Source organism: Bombina bombina, chromosome 4 (assembly GCF_027579735.1).
Source record: "Bombina bombina isolate aBomBom1 chromosome 4, aBomBom1.pri, whole genome shotgun sequence".
In the NCBI taxonomy this organism is placed as follows: Eukaryota; Metazoa; Chordata; class Amphibia; order Anura; family Bombinatoridae; genus Bombina; species Bombina bombina.
Window position 1 is genome coordinate 706926971 of NC_069502.1, and position 21610 is coordinate 706948580.

Consider the following 21610-nt stretch of genomic DNA (forward strand, 5'->3'; position numbering starts at 1 on the left):
TCTCTGCATCGGTAACTCTGAAAGTCTGTTTCTGCACTCGTGGGGCATGCAGAAATAGCGCAATCTTGCTACTTTTAGCAAGATTGCGGCATAGAGAAACCCAGGACTGCCGCATCGTACAGAGAACGACACTGTTCCTTAAGGGCTTAACGACTAGTGTCGTACAGGGTACAACGATGGTTGTTAAGGGATTAAGCCACCTGACAGCTGTTTTTCCAGCAATGTTTATAGCGATGTTTTACATAGTCAGTGGCGTCACTAGGGTTGGTGTCACCCGGTGCGGTAAGTTATTGTGTCACCCCCCCCCAGAAAGCAGACACACACAAAAACACAGGCACACACACATACAAACACTCAGACACACTTAAAAACATACTCAGATGCACTCACAAACACTCGGAAACACACTCAGACACACACACACAAAAACTCAGACACACACTTACAAAATATGTAAACTGCACTGCATTAATTATGAAGCTCATGCCTAGAGCTGCTCCCTGGCTCAGCAGAACATCAAATGAAAGATAAACAGAGCACTCTAAAAATAAATCACTAAAGAAAAGTTTTAGGCGCAAACTATGAAAATTCTGCTCTCTGACTCTGTTCCAAGTCTGTCAGTGCACAGCCCCGGGCCGCGTGCCTACCGCTTCTTATGGCCAATCACCTCTGCACTCTGCCCACCCCCAGATCCCCGCCCGCCCTCCTACCTGTTCAGTGTGCACTTAGTGTACCGTAACCGTAATGGTCTGGTGGGCATCATACGTGGCTCCTTCACTTTAAAGACAGTGTCAAACAGTCATGCGGTCAGGTGCCAGGCACCCCCTTATGATTTGCCAGTTCCCGTTTAGAGAGACAGCACAGCAGTGAGTGACTCCACTGCTCCACATGTCACTGAGCAGTGAGCACAGATAGGCAGGCAGGTTTAGGCTAGCAGCGCAACTTTGCAAGCCCCACGGCATGCCCACAACATTCATAGCGAAATTGGGCAGGGGAGAAGCAAAGTACAAACAAGCAAAAGCAGCCGGGAAAACTATTTGTTGAAATTCCAAAATATATTCAGGGATATTTGTGATACTAATATTAATACCAAAGAATGGTTAAAAACGTGAAGGCACTCTCTTGTGCCTATAGGGGCAGGCTGGTATTTAACAGCAAACCAACTAGCTGTACCAGGGAATCCCCGTCGAGATGTCCTATAGTTGTCGTGGATCTCACAACAGCAACCCTTATCTAGGTCACTTTCAGCAGAATGGAATATAAGTCAAGAAGGGAGGAAGGCTAAACAGCCTTATGGTTACTGGCAAGGGAAATGCCACACAAACACCAGATTTGTAAAAAAATTCCAAGTATTTTATTATTCCAAAAATAAAAATACTATCAGTGCAACGAATTACAGCTGGGTGTGTTAAAAGGCAAGTCTCCTTGTATATGCAGAGATAATAGCGACGCGTTTCTCCACTATCACATTGGGGTGCGTGATCTGTTCATTATGCAACTCATGCAAAACGTCATAAGTTCTCCCAATATGCTTCCGTGGGGGAACTTTACACAAATAACTAATAGATAATCATGAGGTTTTATTTTTGGATATTTTCAATATGACACACAGAAGCATGATGGTCCTTGTAGTTTATTTGAGTAAGATGGTATCTGTAGTTCATTGCAATATGACACTAACCAATCAGACATACTAATAGGCACAAGCCCCCTTCAGAAACAAAACGATATGAAATTGACGATCACGCTAACACATTTTCCGTGTAGTTCCGGTATAGAACACAGAGGCATGATGGTACTTGTAGTTATTCAGACAAGCCCCTTTCAGATATAAAATAACACGAAATTGACAATCACGCCAATACATTTTCCGGGCAGTTCCGGTACAGAACACAGAGGCATGATGGTTCTTGTAGTCATTAGACTAGTAGCACACAAACCAATCAGACACCTTATGTGATACAAGCCTCCTTAAGATTGTCTGTAATTGGTCAAGGAGCGATCACCCACAGAGTTTGTTTACACTTACACATTTGCAACTATTTCACAATCGACACATAATTATTTAGATCCAATTCCACAGTCAACAATATTAGGGCTATAGTCCATGGGGTATTATTTAAGTTAACTGACTACTAAACACAAATTATAATAATCTTTTAATTAGAGCAACAAGTGGGAGTTTTTGGAAAGGAAAGGTATGATTGGTTTATGTGAAGGAAGGGGAGGGTTGATTACAAACATATGGTTACTGATCCCTATATAAAGGGGATTCAAACAGTCTTAGAGTATACAAGCCTGATGAAACAGGGTCTTCCCTGAGAAACGCGTCGCTATTATCTCTGCATATACAAGGAGACTTGCCTTTTAACACACCCAGCTGTAATTCGTTGCACTGATGGTATTTTTATTTTTGGAATAATAAAATACTTGGAATTTTTTTACAAATCTGATGTTTGTGTGGCATTTCCCTTGCCAGTAACCATAAGGCTGTTTAGCCTTCCTCCCTTCTTGACTTATATTCCATTCTGCTGAAAGTGACCTAGATAAGGGTTGCTGTTGTGAGATCCACGACAACTATAGGACATCTCGACGGGGATTCCCTGGTACAGCTAGCTGGTTTGCTGTTAAATACCAGCCTGCCCCTATAGGCACAAGAGAGTGCCTTCACGTTTGTGAGTATCCTGTATCTCATTTTGCTTGGATATTGTCAGCTTTGACTGATCTACACATGTGGCGCCTCTGTTTCTGTTTTCCTTGCAGTTAACCATTATTTGTTGAAATTGCAGCACTGGCTCAAGGGGCAAAAAAATTGTGTGTCTACAACTTCCCCAGTCCCACCAATGTTCACAAATGCCAGCCCCTCTAATAAAAAAATCTATGCATCTCAACATTGTATTTCTTTGAATTTCAATAAAATTAAAAAAAAAAAAAATTTTTTTTTTTGGTGTCACCCCCTGGAGGGTGTCACCCGGGTGCGGCCCGCCCCCCCCTAGTGACGCCACTGTACATAGTTGCAAACACTGCTGCCATAGACTTCTAAAGACCTGAGCTCCTATCAGCCTTTCTAGATTTACACTCTTTGTACCAAGAGAACAAAGCAAATTTGATAATAGAAGGAAACTGAAAAGTTGTTTAAAATGAAAGGTTCTGTCTGAATCATGAATGTTTTTCATTTTGACTTTACTGTCTCTATAAAAGTGAAGCGAACATACTCACAAAAGTAAAAAGGTTGCGACACTATATAGATGAGTTACCATTCTCTGTGAAACAAGATATTAGTTCATTGTTGGTTTTGTTTGAAAGGTGTATTTTCAGGAAGCTGATCATACTATTTAGGCTTCATCCTGGTATTGTTCAGTACTTTAGATTTATCATTCACAAACTAATGTTCATGTCACTCAAGGCAAATCAGGCTTTTTTTTTCTTTCAAATCTTTACTAGAATTAGCTTCTTGTCTGATTTAATAAAGTTGGGCTTTTTTATAGTACCTTTGTTCCACTGGTGAATGTGTGTGTAGGAGAAGATATGTAGAGGGAAAAACACCTGTTCTCAATATAGAAATGTGTAGCAGTCAAAATAAATACAGAGGGCTGTCAATTAGCATGGACTAATCATACACCTGGTATTCTGTATTATGACAGATTGTCTTGCCCACTGTCTCTATCACAGAGTCACATTGTAGTCGCCTTTTGTTTGTAATGGAGGCGATTCGCTATCAGTCATCTCTGCTTTCCCATAACAGTGCTAAGCTTGTTTTTGTTTATGTTTCTGACAACAATAGATTGCCACTATTCTTCTGAAACATTTGCTTTAAGCTTTCATTTTACAAAAATTTTAAAAAAAGGTATATTGCTACCTACATTCAATTTGTTGAAAAAAAGTTTCAATTGTATTAACAGAAATAGAAAATATGTATTAGCCAATTTCCTTTATGCAATATACTGTACCAACTGATAACATACAATGCAACATTGGGTAACCTTTCTACAATAAGTTGCTGCTTTTCTCCTATTTAGGGCCAGAATATGAGTGGCACGTTAACAGTTATGTGCGAGCGATAAGGAGTTTATCATGGCTGTTTGCACGCGTCAGGTTTTCCGCTCATATTACAAGTTGAAAGTAAACGCAATCGCTTGGGTGCAATCGCGATTTACGCTAGAATGATTACCGCGTCCTCAGAACTCTGATTAACTGTTGCACAAAAAACATCAAAAATACATAACAAAGTACAGTTACACTCATAATAACGCCATCTAATAAATTATTAAAATAAAATATTGCACACAAGTTATAAAGGCTCAAAAATATGAGGTGTCATGTCTTAGAGAAAAAAAAGCAAGCAAAGGGCTTAACATATACAGTATATACACACTTGTACACTTTTGTCAATATTTTAACAACTAATTAAACTCTGAAAGATCCATCTACATTTTATTCTCAGACTAATCTTTTCTTTCAATGCTTTATTCTGTTTAACATTTATTTTAATGTCCCTTTAACAAACACACATTTTAGACTGAACATCACACACAAGCAGCAAGTGTACAATTTGATTACTAAATTTTCCTTGCACTCCAAAGATGCCATTTATGCATTGCACTCATGAGAGCAGGCTTCCATAAGCTCCAATTGGAGCCTTGTTCTCATGCCATGAGACACAGCATTAGAACTAGCGCAGTGAAGGAGGTAAGTCACGCAGCAATGCCAGAAAATTGTAAATATATATGTACTAGTTGGTAATCCTGCCCAGAGGGCAGTCTATATGTTGTAAATACAACCCACCAAGCTATAAAAAATAGAAAATAAAAGGGCTTTTTGTAGGGCATTATCCTAAGTTAAACAGCTCTTTTACATTAAAAATAAACAAACTCCCCCCTAACAGTAAAACGCACCAAACCCCCCAAAATAAAAAAACCTAAAACTAATAAACCTAATCTACCCATTTTGCTAGAGAGAGGGGGTATCAACGGCACTACTTAGCCTATAGTGGCTTAAATATCTCTAATTCCCTATTTGGCCCCAATTTGTCCTTAATATATATGGGGATAATTCCCCTATAAAGATATGGACTGCTGAAGGTGCTATGTAGTATTCAACATGTGAAACTAGGTAGAGGTAGGCTCTAACTCGACAGACTACATGTATAGCACTCTTGGGGGTTAATATAGGGTATAGTTCTAAATAGTATGAAAGACCTAGTTTCTTTAGGCAAAATAGAGTTACTCTAGACCATCAGTAACTCTATTTTGCCTAAAGAAACTAGGTCTTTCATACTATTTAGAACTATACCCTATATTAACCCCCAAGAGTGCTATACATGTAGTCTGTCGAGTTAGAGCCTACCTCTGCCTAGTTTCACTAATCTACCCATTGCCTACAAAAGGGCATTTGTATGGGCATTGCCCTTAAAAGGGCATTCAGCTCTTTTTCACTGCCCTTAAAAGGGCATTCAGCTCTTTTTCACTGCCCTTAAAAGGGCATTCAGCTCTTTTTCAAAGTGCCCCAAAAAAACCTCAAAGTTTCAGAAGTCCGGTGGAAAAGGTCTTCTTCCAGGCGGGTCCATCATCTTCATCCACAACGAATGCGCAGGGAGCAGAGGTCTGGAGCGGTCTTCCCAGCGGTCCTCGATGACATGGAGGCTCCACTTCATCCGATCGTCCGTGGTATACTGAAGAAAGAATGCAAGGTACCGCAATCAATTTGGGCTACCTTGCATTCCTATTTGCTGCATTTTTCAAAACAGCCAATAGGATTAGAGCTTCTAAAATCCTATTGGCTGTTCAAATCAGCCAATAAGATTTCAGTAGCTCTCATTCTATTGGCTGATTTTGAAAATTTCAGCCAATAGGAATTCAAGGTACCCCAATCAATATTCTAATTCTTTCTTCAGTGTGCGGCGGACAATCACATGAAGAGGAACCTCCACACCTTCACCAAGGACCGCCACTGCTGAGGAGCGCCAACACCACCGCCGAGGAGCGCCACCACCACAGATGACTGCCGCCGAGGAGCGCCACATCTGGGAAGACTGCTTTAGGCACTTTGAAAAAGAGCTGAATGCCCGTTTAAGGACAGTGAAAAATAGCTAAATGCTGTTTTAAGGGCAATGCTCATACAAATGCCCTTTTTTTAGGGCAATGGGTTGTATAGGTTTTTTTTAGTGTTAGGTTTTTTATTTGGGGGGTTTGGTGCATGGGGGATTTTACTGTTACTTTGTTTATTTCTCCAACATTGGTATGTCCGGTCCACGGCGTCATCCTTACTTGTGGGATATTCTCTTCCCCAACAGGAAATGGCAAAGAGTCCCAGCAAAGCTGGTCACATGATCCCTCCTAGGCTCCGTCCACCCCAGTCATTCTCTTTGCCGTTGCACAGGCAACATCTCCACGGAGATGGTTAAGAGTTTTTTGGTGTTTAAATGTAGTTTTTATTCTTCTATCAAGTGTTTGTTATTTTAAAATAGTGCTGGTATGTACTATTTACTCTGAAACAGAAAAGGATGAAGATTTCTGTTTGTAAGAGGAAGATGATTTTAGCAGACAGTAACTAAAATCGATTGCTGTTTCCACACAGGACTGTTGAGATGAAGTAACTTCAGTTGGGGGAAACAGTTAGCAGACTTTTCTGCTTAAGGTATGACTAGCCATATTTCTAACAAGACCATGTAATGCTGGAAGGCTGTCATTTCCCCTCATGGGGACCGGTAAGCCATTTTCTTAGTCAAACATAAAAGAATAAAGGGCTTAAAAAAAGGGCTTAAAAACTGGTAGACATTTTTATGGGCTAAAACGATTGCTTTATTGGGGCATATTATGCAGATTCTAGCTAATAATTGGCATTATAATCTTGGGGAACGTTTAAAAAACGGCAGGCACTGTGTTGGACACCTTTTTTAGTCTGGGGGCCTTTCTAGTTATAGACTGAGCCTCATTTTCGCGCCATTACTGCGCAGTTGTTTTTGGAGAGCAAGGCATGCAGATGCATGTGTGAGGATCTAAGAATCACTAAAAAAGCTTCTAGAAGGCGTCATTTGGTATCGTATTCCCCTCTGGGCTTGGTTGGGTCTCAGCAAAGCATATAGCTGGGACTGTATAGGGGTCAATTTTAAAAACGGCTCCGGTTCCGTTATTTTAAGGGTTAAAGCTCTGAAATTTGGCGTGCAATACTTTTAATGCTTTAAGACACTGTGGTGAAATTTTGGTAATTTTTGAACAATTCCTTCATACTTTTTCACATATTCAGTAATAAAGTGTTTTCAGTTTGAAATTTAAAGAGACAGTAACGGTTTTATTTTAAAACGTTTTTTGTGCTTTGTTGACAAGTTTAAGCCTGTTTAACATGTCTGTACCATCAGATAAGCTATGTTCTATATGTATGAAAGCCAATGTGTCTCCCCATTTAAATTTATGTGATAATTGTGCCATAGTGTCCAAACAAAGTAAGGACAGTAATGCCACAGATAATGATATTGCCCAAGATGATTCCTCAAATGAGGGGAGTAAACATAATACTACATCATCCCCTACTGTGTCTACACCAGTTTTGCCCACACAGGAGGCCCCTAGTACATCTAGTGCGCCAATACTTATTACCATGCAACAATTAACGGCTGTAATGGATAACTCCATAGCAAATCTTTTATCCAAAATGCCTACTTATCAGAGAAAGCGCGATTGCTCTGTTTTAAACACTGAAGAGCAAGAGGGCGCTGATGATAACTGTTCTGACATACCCTCACACCAATCTCAAGGGGCCATGAGGGAGGTTTTGTCTGATGGAGAAATCTCAGATTCAGGAAAAATTTCTCATCAAGCTGAACCTGATGTTGTGACATTTAAATTTAAATTAGAACATCTCCGCGCACTGCTTAAGGAGGTGTTATCTACTCTGGATGATTGTGACAATTTGGTCATTCCAGAGAAATTATGTAAGATGGACAAGTTCCTAGAGGTTCCGGTGCCCCCCGACACTTTTCCTATACCCAAGCGGGTGGCGGACATAGTAAATAAAGAGTGGGAAAAGCCCGGCATACCTTTTGTTCCCCCCCCCTATATTTAAGAAATTATTTCCTATAGTCGACCCCAGAAAGGACTTATGGCAGACAGTCCCCAAGGTCGAGGGGGCGGTTTCTACTCTAAACAAACGCACTACTATTCGTATCGAAGATAGTTGTGCTTTCAAAGATCCTATGGATAAAAAATTAGAGGGTTTGCTTAAAAAGATTTTTGTACAGCAAGGTTACCTTCTACAACCAATTTCATGCATTGTTCCTGTCACTACGGCAGCGTGTTTCTGGTTCGAGGAACTAGAAAAGTCGCTCAGTAGAGAATCTTCGTATGAGGAGGTTATGGACAGAGTTCAAGCACTTAAATTGGCTAACTCTTTTGTTTTAGATGCCGCTTTGCAATTAGCTAGATTAGCGGCGAAAAATTCAGGGTTTGCTATCGTGGCGCGCAGAGCGCTTTGGCTAAAGTCTTGGTCAGCGGATGTGTCTTCCAAGACAAAATTGCTTAACATTCCTTTCAAAGGTAAAACATTATTTGGACCAGATTTGAAAGAGATTATTTCAGACATCACTGGGGGAAAGGGCCACGCCCTCCCACAGGATAGGTCTTTTAAGGCTAAAAATAAGCCTAATTTTCGTCCCTTTCGCAGAAACGGACCAGCCTCTAATTCTGCATCCTCTAAGCAAGAGGGTAATACTTCACAACCCAAAACAGCCTGGAAACCAATGCAAGGCTGGAACAAGGGTAAGCAGGCCAAGAAGCCTACCACTGCTACCAAAACAGCATGAAGGGATAGCCCCCGATCCGGGACCGGATCTAGTGGGGGGCAGACTCTCTCTCTTTGCTCAGGCTTGGGCAAGAGATGTTCAGGATCCTTGGGCGCTAGAAATAGTTTCTCAAGGTTATCTCCTGGAATTCAAGGAACTACCCCCAAGGGGAAGGTTCCACAGGTCTCACTTATCCTCAAACCAAATAAAAAGACAGGCATTCTTACATTGTGTAGAAGACCTGTTAAAGATGGGAGTGATACATCCAGTTCCAATAAGAGAACAAGGAATGGGATTTTATTCCAATCTGTTCATAGTTCCCAAAAAAGAGGGAACATTCAGACCAATTTTGGACCTGAAGATCCTAAACAAATTTCTCAGGGTACCATCGTTCAAAATGGAAACTATTCGAACGATCCTACCTACCATCCAGGAAAGTCAATTTATGACTACCGTGGATTTAAAGGATGCGTACCTACATATTCCTATCCACAAGGAACATCATCAGTTCCTAAGGTTCGCTTTTCTGGACAAGCATTACCAGTTTGTGGCACTTCCATTCGGATTAGCCACTGCTCCAAGGATTTTCACAAAGGTACTAGGGTCCCTTCTAGCGGTTCTAAGACCAAGGGGCATTGCAGTAGTACCTTACTTGGACGACATCCTAATTCAAGCGTTGTCCCTGTCAAAAGCAAAGGCTCATACGGACATCGTCCTAGCCTTTCTCAGATCTCACGGATGGAAGGTGAACAAAGAAAAAAGTTCTCTGTCCCCGTCAACAAGAGTTCCCTTCTTGGGAACAATAATAGATTCCTTAGAAATGAGGATTTTTCTGACAGAGGTCAGAAAATCAAAACTTCTAAGCTCTTGTCAAGTACTTCATTCTGTTCCTCGTCCTTCCTTAGCGCAGTGCATGGAAGTAATAGGATTGATGGTTGCAACAATGGACATAGTTCTTTTTGCACGAATTCATCTAAGACCATTACAACTGTGCATGCTCAGACAGTGGAATGGGGATTATACAGACTTGTCTCCGATGATTCAAGTAGATCAAAAGACCAGAGATTCACTCCGTTGGTGGCTGACCCTGGACAATCTGTCACAGGGAATGAGCTTCCGCAGACCAGAGTGGGTCATTGTCACGACCGACGCCAGTCTAGTGGGCTGGGGCGTGGTCTGGGAATCCCTGAAAGCTCAGGGTCTATGGTCTCGGGAAGAGTCTCTTCTCCCGATAAACATTCTGGAACTGAGAGCGATATTCAATGCTCTCAGAGCTTGGCCTCAACTAGCAAAGGCCAAATTCATAAGGTTTCAATCAGACAACATGACGACTGTTGCATATATCAATCATCAGGGGGGAACAAGGAGTTCCCTGGCGATGAAAGAAGTGACCAAGATAATTCAATGGGCGGAGGATCACTCCTGCCACTTGTCTGCGATCCACATCCCAGGAGTGGAAAATTGGGAAGCGGATTTTCTGAGTCGTCAGACATTCCATCCGGGGGAGTGGGAACTCCATCCGGAAATCTTTGCCCAAATAACTCAATTATGGGGCATTCCAGACATGGATCTGATGGCGTTTCGTCAGAACTTCAAGGTTCCTTGCTACGGGTCCAGATCCAGGGATCCCAAGGCGACTCTAGTAGATGCACTAGTAGCACCTTGGACCTTCAACCTAGCTTATGTATTCTCACCGTTTCCTCTCATTCCCAGGCTGGTAGCCAGGATCAATCAGGAGAGGGCCTCGGTGATCTTGATAGCTCCTGCGTGGCCACGCAGGACTTGGTATGCAGACCTGGTGAATATGTCATCGGCTCCACCATGGAAGCTACCTTTGAGACAGGACCTTCTTGTTCAGGGTCCATTCGAACATCCGAATCTGGTTTCCCTCCAACTGACGGCTTGGAGATTGAACGCTTGATTTTATCAAAGCGTGGGTTTTCAGATTCTGTAATAGATACTCTGATTCAGGCTAGAAAGCCTGTAACTAGAAAAATTTACCATAAAATATGGAAAAATATATCTGTTGGTGTGAATCCAAAGGATTCCCATGGAACAAGATAAAAATTCCTAAGATTCTATCCTTTCTACAAGAAGGTTTGGAGAAAGGATTATCTGCAAGTTCTCTAAAGGGACAGATCTCTGCTTTATCTGTTTTACTTCACAAAAGACTGGCAGCCGTGCCAGATGTTCAAGCATTTGTTCAGGCTCTGGTTAGGATCAAGCCTGTTTACAGACCTTTGACTCCTCCCTGGAGTCTAAATCTAGTTCTTTCAGTTCTTCAAGGGGTTCCGTTTGAACCTTTACATTCCATAGATATTAAGTTACTATCTTGGAAAGTTTTGTTTTTGGTTGCAATTTCTTCTGCTAGAAGAGTTTCAGAGTTATCTGCTCTGCAGTGTTCTCCGCCCTATCTGGTGTTCCATGCAGATAAGGTGGTTTTGCGTACTAAGCCTGGTTTTCTTCCGGAAGTTGTTTCTAACAAAAATATTAACCAGGAGATAGTTGTACCTTCTTTGTGTCCGAATCCAGTTTCAAAGAAGGAACGTTTGTTACACAATTTGGACGTAGTCCGTGCTCTAAAATTCTATTTAGAGGCTACTAAAGATTTCAGACAAACATCTTCCTTGTTTGTTGTTTATTCTGGTAAAAGGAGAGGTCAAAAAGCGACTTCTACCTCTCTTTCCTTTTGGCTTAAAAGCATTATCCGATTGGCTTATGAGACTGCCGGACGGCAGCCTCCTGAAAGAATCACAGCTCACTCCACTAGGGCTGTGGCTTCCACATGGGCCTTCAAGAACGAGGCTTCTGTTGACCAGATATGTAAGGCAGCGACTTGGTCTTCACTGCACACTTTTGCCAAATTTTACAAATTTGATACTTTTGCTTCTTCGGAGGCTATTTTTGGGAGAAAGGTTTTGCAAGCTGTGGTTCCTTCCGTTTAGGTGACCTGATTTGCTCCCTCCCTTCATCCGTGTCCTAAAGCTTTGGTATTGGTTCCCACAAGTAAGGATGACGCCGTGGACCGGACACACCAATGTTGGAGAAAACAGAATTTATGCTTACCTGATAAATTACTTTCTCCAACGGTGTGTCCGGTCCACGGCCCGCCCTGGTTTTTTAATCAGGTGTGATGAATTATTTTCTCTAACTACAGTCACCACGGTATCATATGGTTTCTCCTATATATATTTCCTCCTGTCCGTCGGTCGAATGACTGGGGTGGGCGGAGCCTAGGAGGGATCATGTGACCAGCTTTGCTGGGACTCTTTGCCATTTCCTGTTGGGGAAGAGAATATCCCACAAGTAAGGATGACGCCGTGGACCGGACACACCGTTGGAGAAAGTAATTTATCAGGTAAGCATAAATTCTGTTTTTTAACGTAAAAGCTGTTTAACTTAGGGCAATGCCCTACAAAAAGCCCTTTTAAGGGCTATTGGTAGTTTAGCATTAGATTAGGGGGTGTTTTTATTTTGAGGGGGCGTTTTTATTTTCATAGGGATTAGGTTTAATTTTTTTATTTTGGATAATGTGTTTATTATTTTTTGTAATGTTAGCCTTTTTTAATTTTTGTGTAATTAGATTAATCTAATGTAATTTTTTTGTATTTTTTATTGTAGTGTAGTTTATTTGTATTGTAATTAAGGGGTTAGGTTAGGGGGCTTAGTCATTAAATTAGTTTTTTGCATTGTTGGGGTTGGCGGTGTAGGAGTTAATAGGTAAATTAGGTTTAATGCGTTGTGGGGGTTGGCAGTTTAGGGTTTTATAGATGTATTAGGTAGTTTGCGATGTTGAGGTTTGCGAATTTGAGGGTTAATAATTTTATTAGGTAGTTGGGGGGTTTCTTAATACTTTGTGCGGGAGGTTAGTTTATTTTTTTCTTAATACTTCGTACGGGCGGTTAGTTTTTTTTTTTAAATACTTATTGCGGGCGCTTAGGTTTTTTTCTCCTGTTAAGTGTAGTCAGTCCACGGGTCATCCATTACTTATGGGATTATATCTCCTCCCTAACAGGAAGTGCAAGAGGATCACCCAAGCAGAGCTGCTATATAGCTCCTCCCCTCTACATCATATCCAGTCATTCTCTTGCACCTAACTAAAGATAGGACGTGTGAGAGGACTGTGGTGTGTTAAACTTAGTTTTTATTTCTTCAATCAAAAGTTTGTTATTTTAAACGGCACCGGAGTGTGTTGTTTGTTCTCAGGCAGCATTAGAAGAAGAATCTACCTGAGTTTGTCTATGATCTTAGCGGTCGTAACTAAGATCCACTTGCTGTTCTCGGCCATTCTGAGGAGTGAGGTAACTTCAGAACAGGGGATAGCATGCAGGGCCCACCTGCAAGGAGGTATGTGCAGTAAATTATTTTCTAAGGAATGGAATTGACTGAGAAAATACTGCTAATACCGATGTAATGTAAGTGCAGCCTTAAATGCAGTAGTAGCGACTGGTATCAGGCTGATATGTATGTATGTATACTCTGAGGTATTTCTGGGGAATGGAATTTCACTAAGAAAATACTGTCAATATTAAAGTAATATTTGAGCCTGCACTGCAGTGAAAGCGACTAGCAGCAGGCTTATTAATAACACTTCATAATTTTCAATTTTTAAAACGTTTACTGGTATGTTAATCGTTTTTTTCTGAGGTACTTGGTGATAAAACTTTATGGGCATGATTTTTACCACATGGCTGTCGTTTTTTTCTGAATAAAAACAGTTTACTGAGCTTCCCCACTGTTGTAATATGAGTGGGAGGGGCCTATTTTAGCGCTTTATTGCGCAGTAGAAATTTAGTCACAGTCTTCCTATTTCTTCCTCCATGATCCAGGACGTCTCTACAGAGCCCAGGGGTCTCCAAAACTAGTTTTGAGGGAGGTAATCAGTCACAGCAGACCTGTGACAGTGTGTTTGACTGTGATAAAAACGTTTATTATTTCAACTGTTATCCGTTTTGGGTATTAAGGGGTTAATCATCCTTTTGCTGGTGGGTGCAATCCTCTGCTAACTTTATACATTTTCTGTTAAAATTTGGTTGTTTTAACATATTTGGTTCATTGTTAATTCAACTGTGTCACATTTTTATGTTTTCTTAAAAGCGCAGTAGCTTTTTTTATATAGCTTGTAAATTTATTTAAAAGTTTTTTTCCAAGCTTGCTAGTGTTATTGCTAGTCTGTTTAAACATGTCTGACACAAATTAATCTGTTTGTTCATTATGTTTAAAGGCCAATGTGGAGCCCAATAGAAATTTGTGCACTCAATGTATAGATGTTACTTTGAATAAAAGTCAAACTTTATATGTTAAAAAAATATCACCAGACAACGAGGGGGAAGTTATGCCGACTAACTCTCCTCACGTGTCAGTACCTTCGCCTCCCGCTCAGGAGGTGCGTGATATTGTGGCGCCAAGTACATCAGGGCGGCCCATACAAATCACTTTGCAAGACATGGCTAATGTTATGACTGAAGTACTATCTAAATTGCCAGAATTAAGAGGTAAACGCGATCACTCTGGGGTAAGAACAGAGTGCGCTGATAATAATAGAGCCATGTCTGATACTGCGTCACAATTTGCAGAACATGAGGACGGAGAGCTTCATTCTGTGGGTGACGGATCTGATCCAAGTAAACTGGATTCAGACATTTCAAATTTTAAATTTAAGCTTGAGAACCTCCGTGTATTACTAGGGGAGGTATTAGCGGCTCTGAATGATTGTAACACGGTTGCAATTCCAGAGAAAGTATGTAGGCTGGATAAATATTTTGCGGTACCGGCGTGTACTGACGTTTTTCCTATACCTAAAAGGCTTACAGAAATTGTTAACAAGGAGTGGGATAGACCTGGTGTGCCCTTTTCACCCCCTCCTATATTTAGAAAAATGTTTCCAATAGACGCCACCACACGGGACCTATGGCAGACGGTCCCTAAGGTGGAAGGAGCAGTTTCTACTCTGGCTAAGCGCACCACTATCCCGGTGGAGGATAGCTGTGCTTTTTCAGATCCAATGGATAAAAAGTTAGAGGGTTACCTTAAGAAAATGTTTGTTCAGCAAGGTTTTATATTACAACCCCTTGCATGCATCGCGCCTGTCACTGCTGCGGCGGCATTCTGGTTTGAGTCTCTGGAAGAGACCCTTAGCACAGCTCCATTGGATGAGATTATGAACAAGCTTAAAGCCCTTAAGCTAGCTAATTCATTTATTTCTGATGCCGTAGTACACTTAACCAAACTTACGGCTAAGAACTCCGGATTCGCCATTCAAGCGCGTAGAGCGCTGTGGCTTAAATCCTGGTCAGCTGATGTGACTTCTAAATCTAAATTGCTTAATATTCCTTTCAAAGGGCAGACATTATTCGGGCCGGCTTGAAAGAAATTATCGCTGACATTACTGGAGGTAAGGGCCATGCCCTGCCTCAAGACAGGGCCAAACCAAAGGCTAAACAGTCTAATTTTCGTGCCTTTCGTAACTTCAAGGCAGGAGCAGCATCAACTTCCTCCGCTCCAAGACAGGAAGGAACTGTTGCTCGCTACAGACAGGGCTGGAAACCTAACCAGTCCTGGAACAAGGGCAAGCAGGCCAGAAAACCTGCTGCTACCCCTAAGACAGCATGAAGTGAGGGCCCCCGATCCGGAAACGGATCTAGTGGGGGGCAGACTTTCTCTCTTCGCCCAGGCTTGGGCAAGAGATGTCCAGGATCCCTGGGCGTTGGAGATCATATCTCAGGGATATCTTCTGGACTTCAAAGCTTCTCCTCCACAAGGGAGATTTCATCTTTCAAGGTTATCAGCAAACCAGATAAAGAAAGAGGCGTTTCTACGCTGTGTACAAGACCTCTTACTAATGGGAGTGATCCACCCAGTTCCGCGGTCGGAACACGGGCAAGGATTCTATTCAAATCTGTTTGTGGTTCCCAAAAAAGAGGGAACCTTCAGACCAATCTTGGACTTAAAGATCCTAAACAAATTCCTAAGACTTCCATCGTTCAAAATGGAAACTATTCGAACCATCTTACCCATGATCCAAGAGGGTCAGTACATGACCACAGTGGATTTAAAGGATGCCTACCTTCACATACCGATTCACAAGGATCATTACCGGTATCTAAGATTTGCCTTCCTAAACAGGCATTACCAGTTTGTAGCTCTTCCCTTCGGGTTAGCTACGGCTCCAAGAATCTTTACAAAGGTTCTGGGCTCTCTTCTGGCTTGGCCTCAGTTAGCAACTCTGAGGTTCATCAGGTTTCAGTCGGACAACATCACGACTGTGGCTTACATCAACCATCAAGGAGGAACAAGGAGTTCCCTAGCGATGATGGAAGTCTCAAAGATAATTCGCTGGGCAGAGTCTCACTCTTGCCACCTGTCAGCGATCCACATCCCAGGCGTGGAGAACTGGGAGGCGGATTTTCTAAGTCGCCAGACCTTTCATCCGGGGGAGTGGGAACTTCATCAGGAGGTGTTTGCCCAACTGCTTCATCTTTGGGGCCAGCCAGATCTGGATCTCATGGCGTCTCGCCAGAACGCCAAGCTTCCTTGTTACGGATCCAGGTCCAGGGACCCGGGAGCGGTACTGATAGATGCTCTGACAGCACCTTGGGTCTTCAACATGGCTTATGTGTTTCCACCTTTCCCGATGCTTCCTCGATTGATTGCCAGGATCAAACAGGAGAGAGCATCGGTGATTCTAATAGCGCCTGCGTGGCCACGCAGGACCTGGTATGCAGATCTAGTGGACATGTCGTCCTGTCCACCATGGTCTCTGCCTCTGAGACAGGACCTTCTGATTCAGGGTCCTTACAAACATCCAAATCTAATTTCTCTGAGGCTGACTGCATGGAGATTGAACGCTTGATTCTATCAAAGCGTGGATTCTCGGAGTCAGTGTTTGATACCTTTAATACAGGCTAGGAAACCTGTTACCAGGAAAATTTACCATAAAATATGGCGTAAATACTTATATTGGTGCGAATCCAAGAGTTACTCATGGAGTAAGGTTAGGATCCCTAGGATATTGTCTTTTCTACAAGAAGGTTTAGAAAAGGGTTTATCTGCTAGTTCGTTAAAGGGACAGATTTCAGCTCTGTCTATCCTTTTACACAAACGTCTGGCAGAAGTTCCAGACGTTCAGGCTTTTTGTCAGGCTTTGACTAGGATTAAGCCTGTGTTTAAGACTGTTGCTTCGCCGTGGAGCTTAAACTTAGTTCTTAACGTTCTGCAAGGTGTTCCGTTTGAACCCCTTCATTCCATCGATATCAAGCTGTTATCTTGGAAAGTTCTGTTTTTAATGGCTATTTCCTCGGCTCGAAGAGTCTCTGAGTTATCGGCCTTACATTGTGATTCTCCTTATCTGATTTTTCATTCAGACAAGGTAGTTCTGCGTACTAAACCTGGGTTCTTACCTAAGGTAGTCACTAACAAGAATATCAATCAAGAGATTGTTGTTCCATCATTGTGCCCTAACCCTTCTTCAAAGAAGGAACGACTTTTGCACAATCTGGACGTCGTCCGTGCCCTGAAATTTTATTTGCAGGCAACTAAAGATTTTTGTCAAACTTCTTCCCTGTTTGTCGTTTATTCTGGACAGAGGAGAGGTCAAAAAGCTTTGGCTACCTCTCTCTCTTTTTGGCTTCGTAGCATAATACGTTTAGCCTATGAGACTGCTGGACAGCAGCCTCCTGAAAGGATTACAGCTCATTCTACTAGAGCTGTGGCTTCCACTTGGGCCTTTAAGAATGAGGCCTCTGTTGAACAGATTTGCAAGGCTGCAACTTGGTCTTCACTTCACACTTTTTCAAAATTTTGACACTTTTGCTTCTTCGGAGGCTGTTTTTGGGAGGAAGGTTCTACAGGCAGTGGTTCCTTCCGTGTAAAGATCCTGCCTGTCCCTCCCGTCATCCATGTACTTTTCGCTTTGGTATTGGTATCCCATAAGTAATGGATGACCCGTGGACTGACTACACTTAACAGGAGAAAATATAATTTATGCTTACCTGATAAATTCATTTCTCCTGTAGTGTAGTCAGTCCACGGCCCGCCCTGTTTTTTACGGCAGGTTTAAATTTTAATTAAACTCCAGTCACCACTGCACCCTATAGTTTCTCCTTTCTCGTATGGTTTTGGTCGAATGACTGGATATGACGTAGAGGGGAGGAGCTATATAGCAGCTCTGCTTGGGTGATCCTCTTGCACTTCCTGTTAGGGAGGAGATATAATCCCATAAGTAATGGATGACCCGTGGACTGACTACACTACAGGAGAAATGAATTTATCAGGTAAGCATAAATTATATTTTTTTAATACTTATTGCAGGCAGTAATTTTTTTTTGGTATTACTTATTGTGTGCGGTTAGGTGTTTTTTTCATACTTATTGCGGGCAGTATTTTTTTTTTGTAATGCTCCGTTTGCTTTCGCTGCATCCCGGTGGATTCTTTCACCACCCTGCCATTTTCGGAAATCCACCGAGATGCAGCTTTGCTGCATCCAGGTGAATTATTTTGGCTGCGCGCACAGCCAATGTTCTGTTGCCTGCCTCGCGCTGCCAACATTCCTTTGAGGATACGTGCGCAACTGTTGACAGCGACAGACATTGCAAACGCAATTATAGTATACACATGAATATATACATATATATTTACAGGGAACACATATTTTCCATAGACCGTAATGTAAAGGCACTTTTCAGTGTGGTTTTTTTTCTAACACCCCGCACACGCCATCTTTATCCCCCAAAAACTGCCTGGTGCAGATATTTTATTAGAAAATAAAAATGCTACAATTTTATTTTATTTTTTTAAATACACACCATTGTATTTTGGGGGGCATTTATAAAATTAACCGGATATCTAGTGCTAATTTCTACAGCGAGCTCGCAGTAGCAATAACCAGCCACTTGTAATGGCTAATTATTTATCACACTCCTGCAAACTGGCTAATTTGCCCGTTTGCAGACGTGTGATAAATTAGTGCTCCGCTTTTAATCTAGCCCTTAATAAGTGAATGTTGTTGCAATAGTGCTGTAATGTTATATTGAACTGGAATGAATTAGTCTTGCCATCAAGACTAATTCTTGGGGGTAGTTTTATCAATGTGCGGGCGGACATGATCCGCTGTAGAGGATCATGTCTGCCACACATAGATAAATGCAGACAGCATACACTGTCGGCATTTATCAATGCATAAGCATTTCTAATGAAATGCTTGTGCAACGCCACCCCCTACACATTCGTCCGCTAGCAGGGGGTGTCAATCAACCCGATCGTATCTGATTGGGCAGATTGCTGTCTGCCACCTCAGAGGTGGCAGGCGAGTTAAGGAGCAGCGGCCTTATGACCGCTGCTTCTTAATTCCTGATTCCGGCGAACCTGAAGGCTTGTGTGGAATAAGCTGTTTGACATCTTAATAAATCAGCCCCTTGGTGTGCAAGGAAAATGTAGTAATCAAATTGTACACTTGCTTATTTGTGATGTTCAGTCTAAAATGTGTGTTTGTTAAAGGGACATTAAACTAAATGCTAAATAAAATAAGGGATTCAAAGAAAAGATTAGTCTTTGAAAAAAATGTTGATGGATTTTTCAAAGTTTAATTAGAAGTTTAAATATTGACAAAATAAGTTTAATGTTTTCGTGCCTATAAAACAATGGGAGCTGCCATGATATAACTTTCTCTGCTGTGGCCAATTAGGAACAGTTATAAATAGGTCACTAGAGTGTGCAACCAATGGCTGTGTGGAATATAACAGTGTTCTGAACTTCCATTTCTAACAGGAACTAAAAAGCACACACATGTCAGAATTAAACTACAAGAAAAGAGGACAAAATAAATAATGAAAGTATATTGTAAAGTTTTTATTTATATATACAATTTATCATTTTATATTACCACCTCAAAGTGTTTGATGTCCCTTTAATGACTATTTTTATGTCTTTGTAGAGTAATACAGATGCAAAGGTTTCATCACTTAAAATTGAAGCTGATAGTGTGTTGCCAGTTCAAGAGACAGTAAGTGTTGATATATTTTATTGTAGTATGCTCAGTTAATATTGCTATTATTTGTTAATTATTTTTAAAAAGGAATAAAGTGAGCATTACTCCATATGTTACACCTAAATGCACCAAAACATAAGCATATTAATTTGAAATGTCAGTTGTTATTCAATACAAAAAATTCACTTTTTGCCTTGTGCCAACATGGTTTCTCATTTATGCCATTATGCCCCCAAAACTTTTAAGGGTCATAGAGTAATGAGTCATATGCAAACATAATAAATGATATGGTTAAGCAATCAACATAGCAATCCTGTAGAATCCACAAGTATTACAATGCATGAGACAAAGTATATGCTATTATGATCATTCAAATGGCACTACAGGTACAAATCCCCAAATCCAAATTTCAGAATTATTCTGAAATCTTTTCATCAATTAACTTTTACATTAATATTTTTTTTTCTAAATTAAAATGATTAAAATGACCATTTTCTTTCATAAGGTGGTTAGCGTCCATGAGCCATTACCCCTGGGATTCAACTCCTGGTCACTAGGAGGAGGCAAAGATTTCCAGAACTCCAAGAGTACTTAAAGGAACACAAAACCCAATTTTTTTTATTTCATGAATCAGATAGAGCAGCCATTTTAACCAGCTTTCTACTTTACTCCTATTATTACTTTTTTCTTCGTTCTCTTGCTATCTTTATTTGAAAAAGCACCAAAGCACTAACAGAGCTGCGCGAACGAAAAGGGATATATCATGGGTGTTTGCGCGTGTCGAGTGCAGTTCTCGAATTACAAGCTGAAAGTAAACGTGATCGCTTGAGCGCAAATTGAAGTTAACGCATGCCGAGATAGCGCTCATAACACTGTCTGATAAAAATTATAAAAAAAATAATTGCATAAAAAAGTATATATTTTACAAAAAAACTTCAGATATACGTAGAAATATGCATTTATGAATAAATAGAACATATTCTACTATGTGATTGGCTTTGTGCATGAGTAGGGGGTTAGTTTATTTTAACTTTTTTTGCTCCATTGACTTCTAGAGGGAATAAGTTAACACAATCACGATTTTCTGACCAGCTTTGTGCAAGCATCGGGTTAGTGCGCGATCGAAAACGTTTTACTTTCACCTTGTAATGGGAGCGCAAAAAACCTTACTTGTAGTGGAGTTAGCACACGAGCGGGAGCATTAAATACTGCTCCACTTGTAATCTGGCCCTTAGTGTGTTATCCTATTATTTGTAATTTTTACAGCACAGTTTCTAAGTGTGCACGCTTCTAATTTAGAATAATATGCTCCAAATTTTTTTCATGCCTTTATTCTGCATTCTTAAGATTTTTGCCTTTTACTTTGCTTATAGGGCTACTGAGCGCACTCTCTATAGATTTTTGGCGCACTCCTGTTTACGCAATTAGTTTTGTGCCACCAGCACTATAATGTCTCATTCACAATTCTTTTAGCAAGTTTCTCGCTATTCATTTATTTCTATATAGAATTTAAATGAATTATTTAGCACAGCGGTTAAACTTTTTCCCGCCTCACTAACTCCTCCTCACTGCAGTTTTTCTTCGGAGGTAACAGAGAATTATACTGTTGTCCATTGCACTTGATCTTTTTTGTATCGCTTCAAGAAGGGAGTTAGATTACAGGACTCCACAGAGCAGGGGATATTATACTTCTTACACTTCTTATATTTTTATTATTATAATTCTATTTATTAATTTCAGATACACATAGAGGCCAGAAGGCCACAACTATTACTTAAGCTTCTTGACTAAAACTCTTTATTCTCAAGGTTTCTTTGGAGGCTGGAATCCCCCACTCCCCCCCCCAAATG

The 21610-nt window shown here is 41.0% G+C and overlaps 1 protein-coding gene across 1 annotated transcript in view; it reads left to right on the forward strand.

Moving 5' to 3' along the window:
• AHI1 (Abelson helper integration site 1) overlaps positions 1 to 21610 on the forward strand; it is a 658331-nt gene that overhangs the window by 527291 nt on the left and 109430 nt on the right. Inside the window, exon 21 of the mRNA XM_053710899.1 lies at positions 19707 to 19775. Within this exon, the coding sequence (XP_053566874.1) occupies positions 19707 to 19775 (69 nt within the window). The remainder of the gene's footprint in view (positions 1 to 19706; positions 19776 to 21610) is intronic.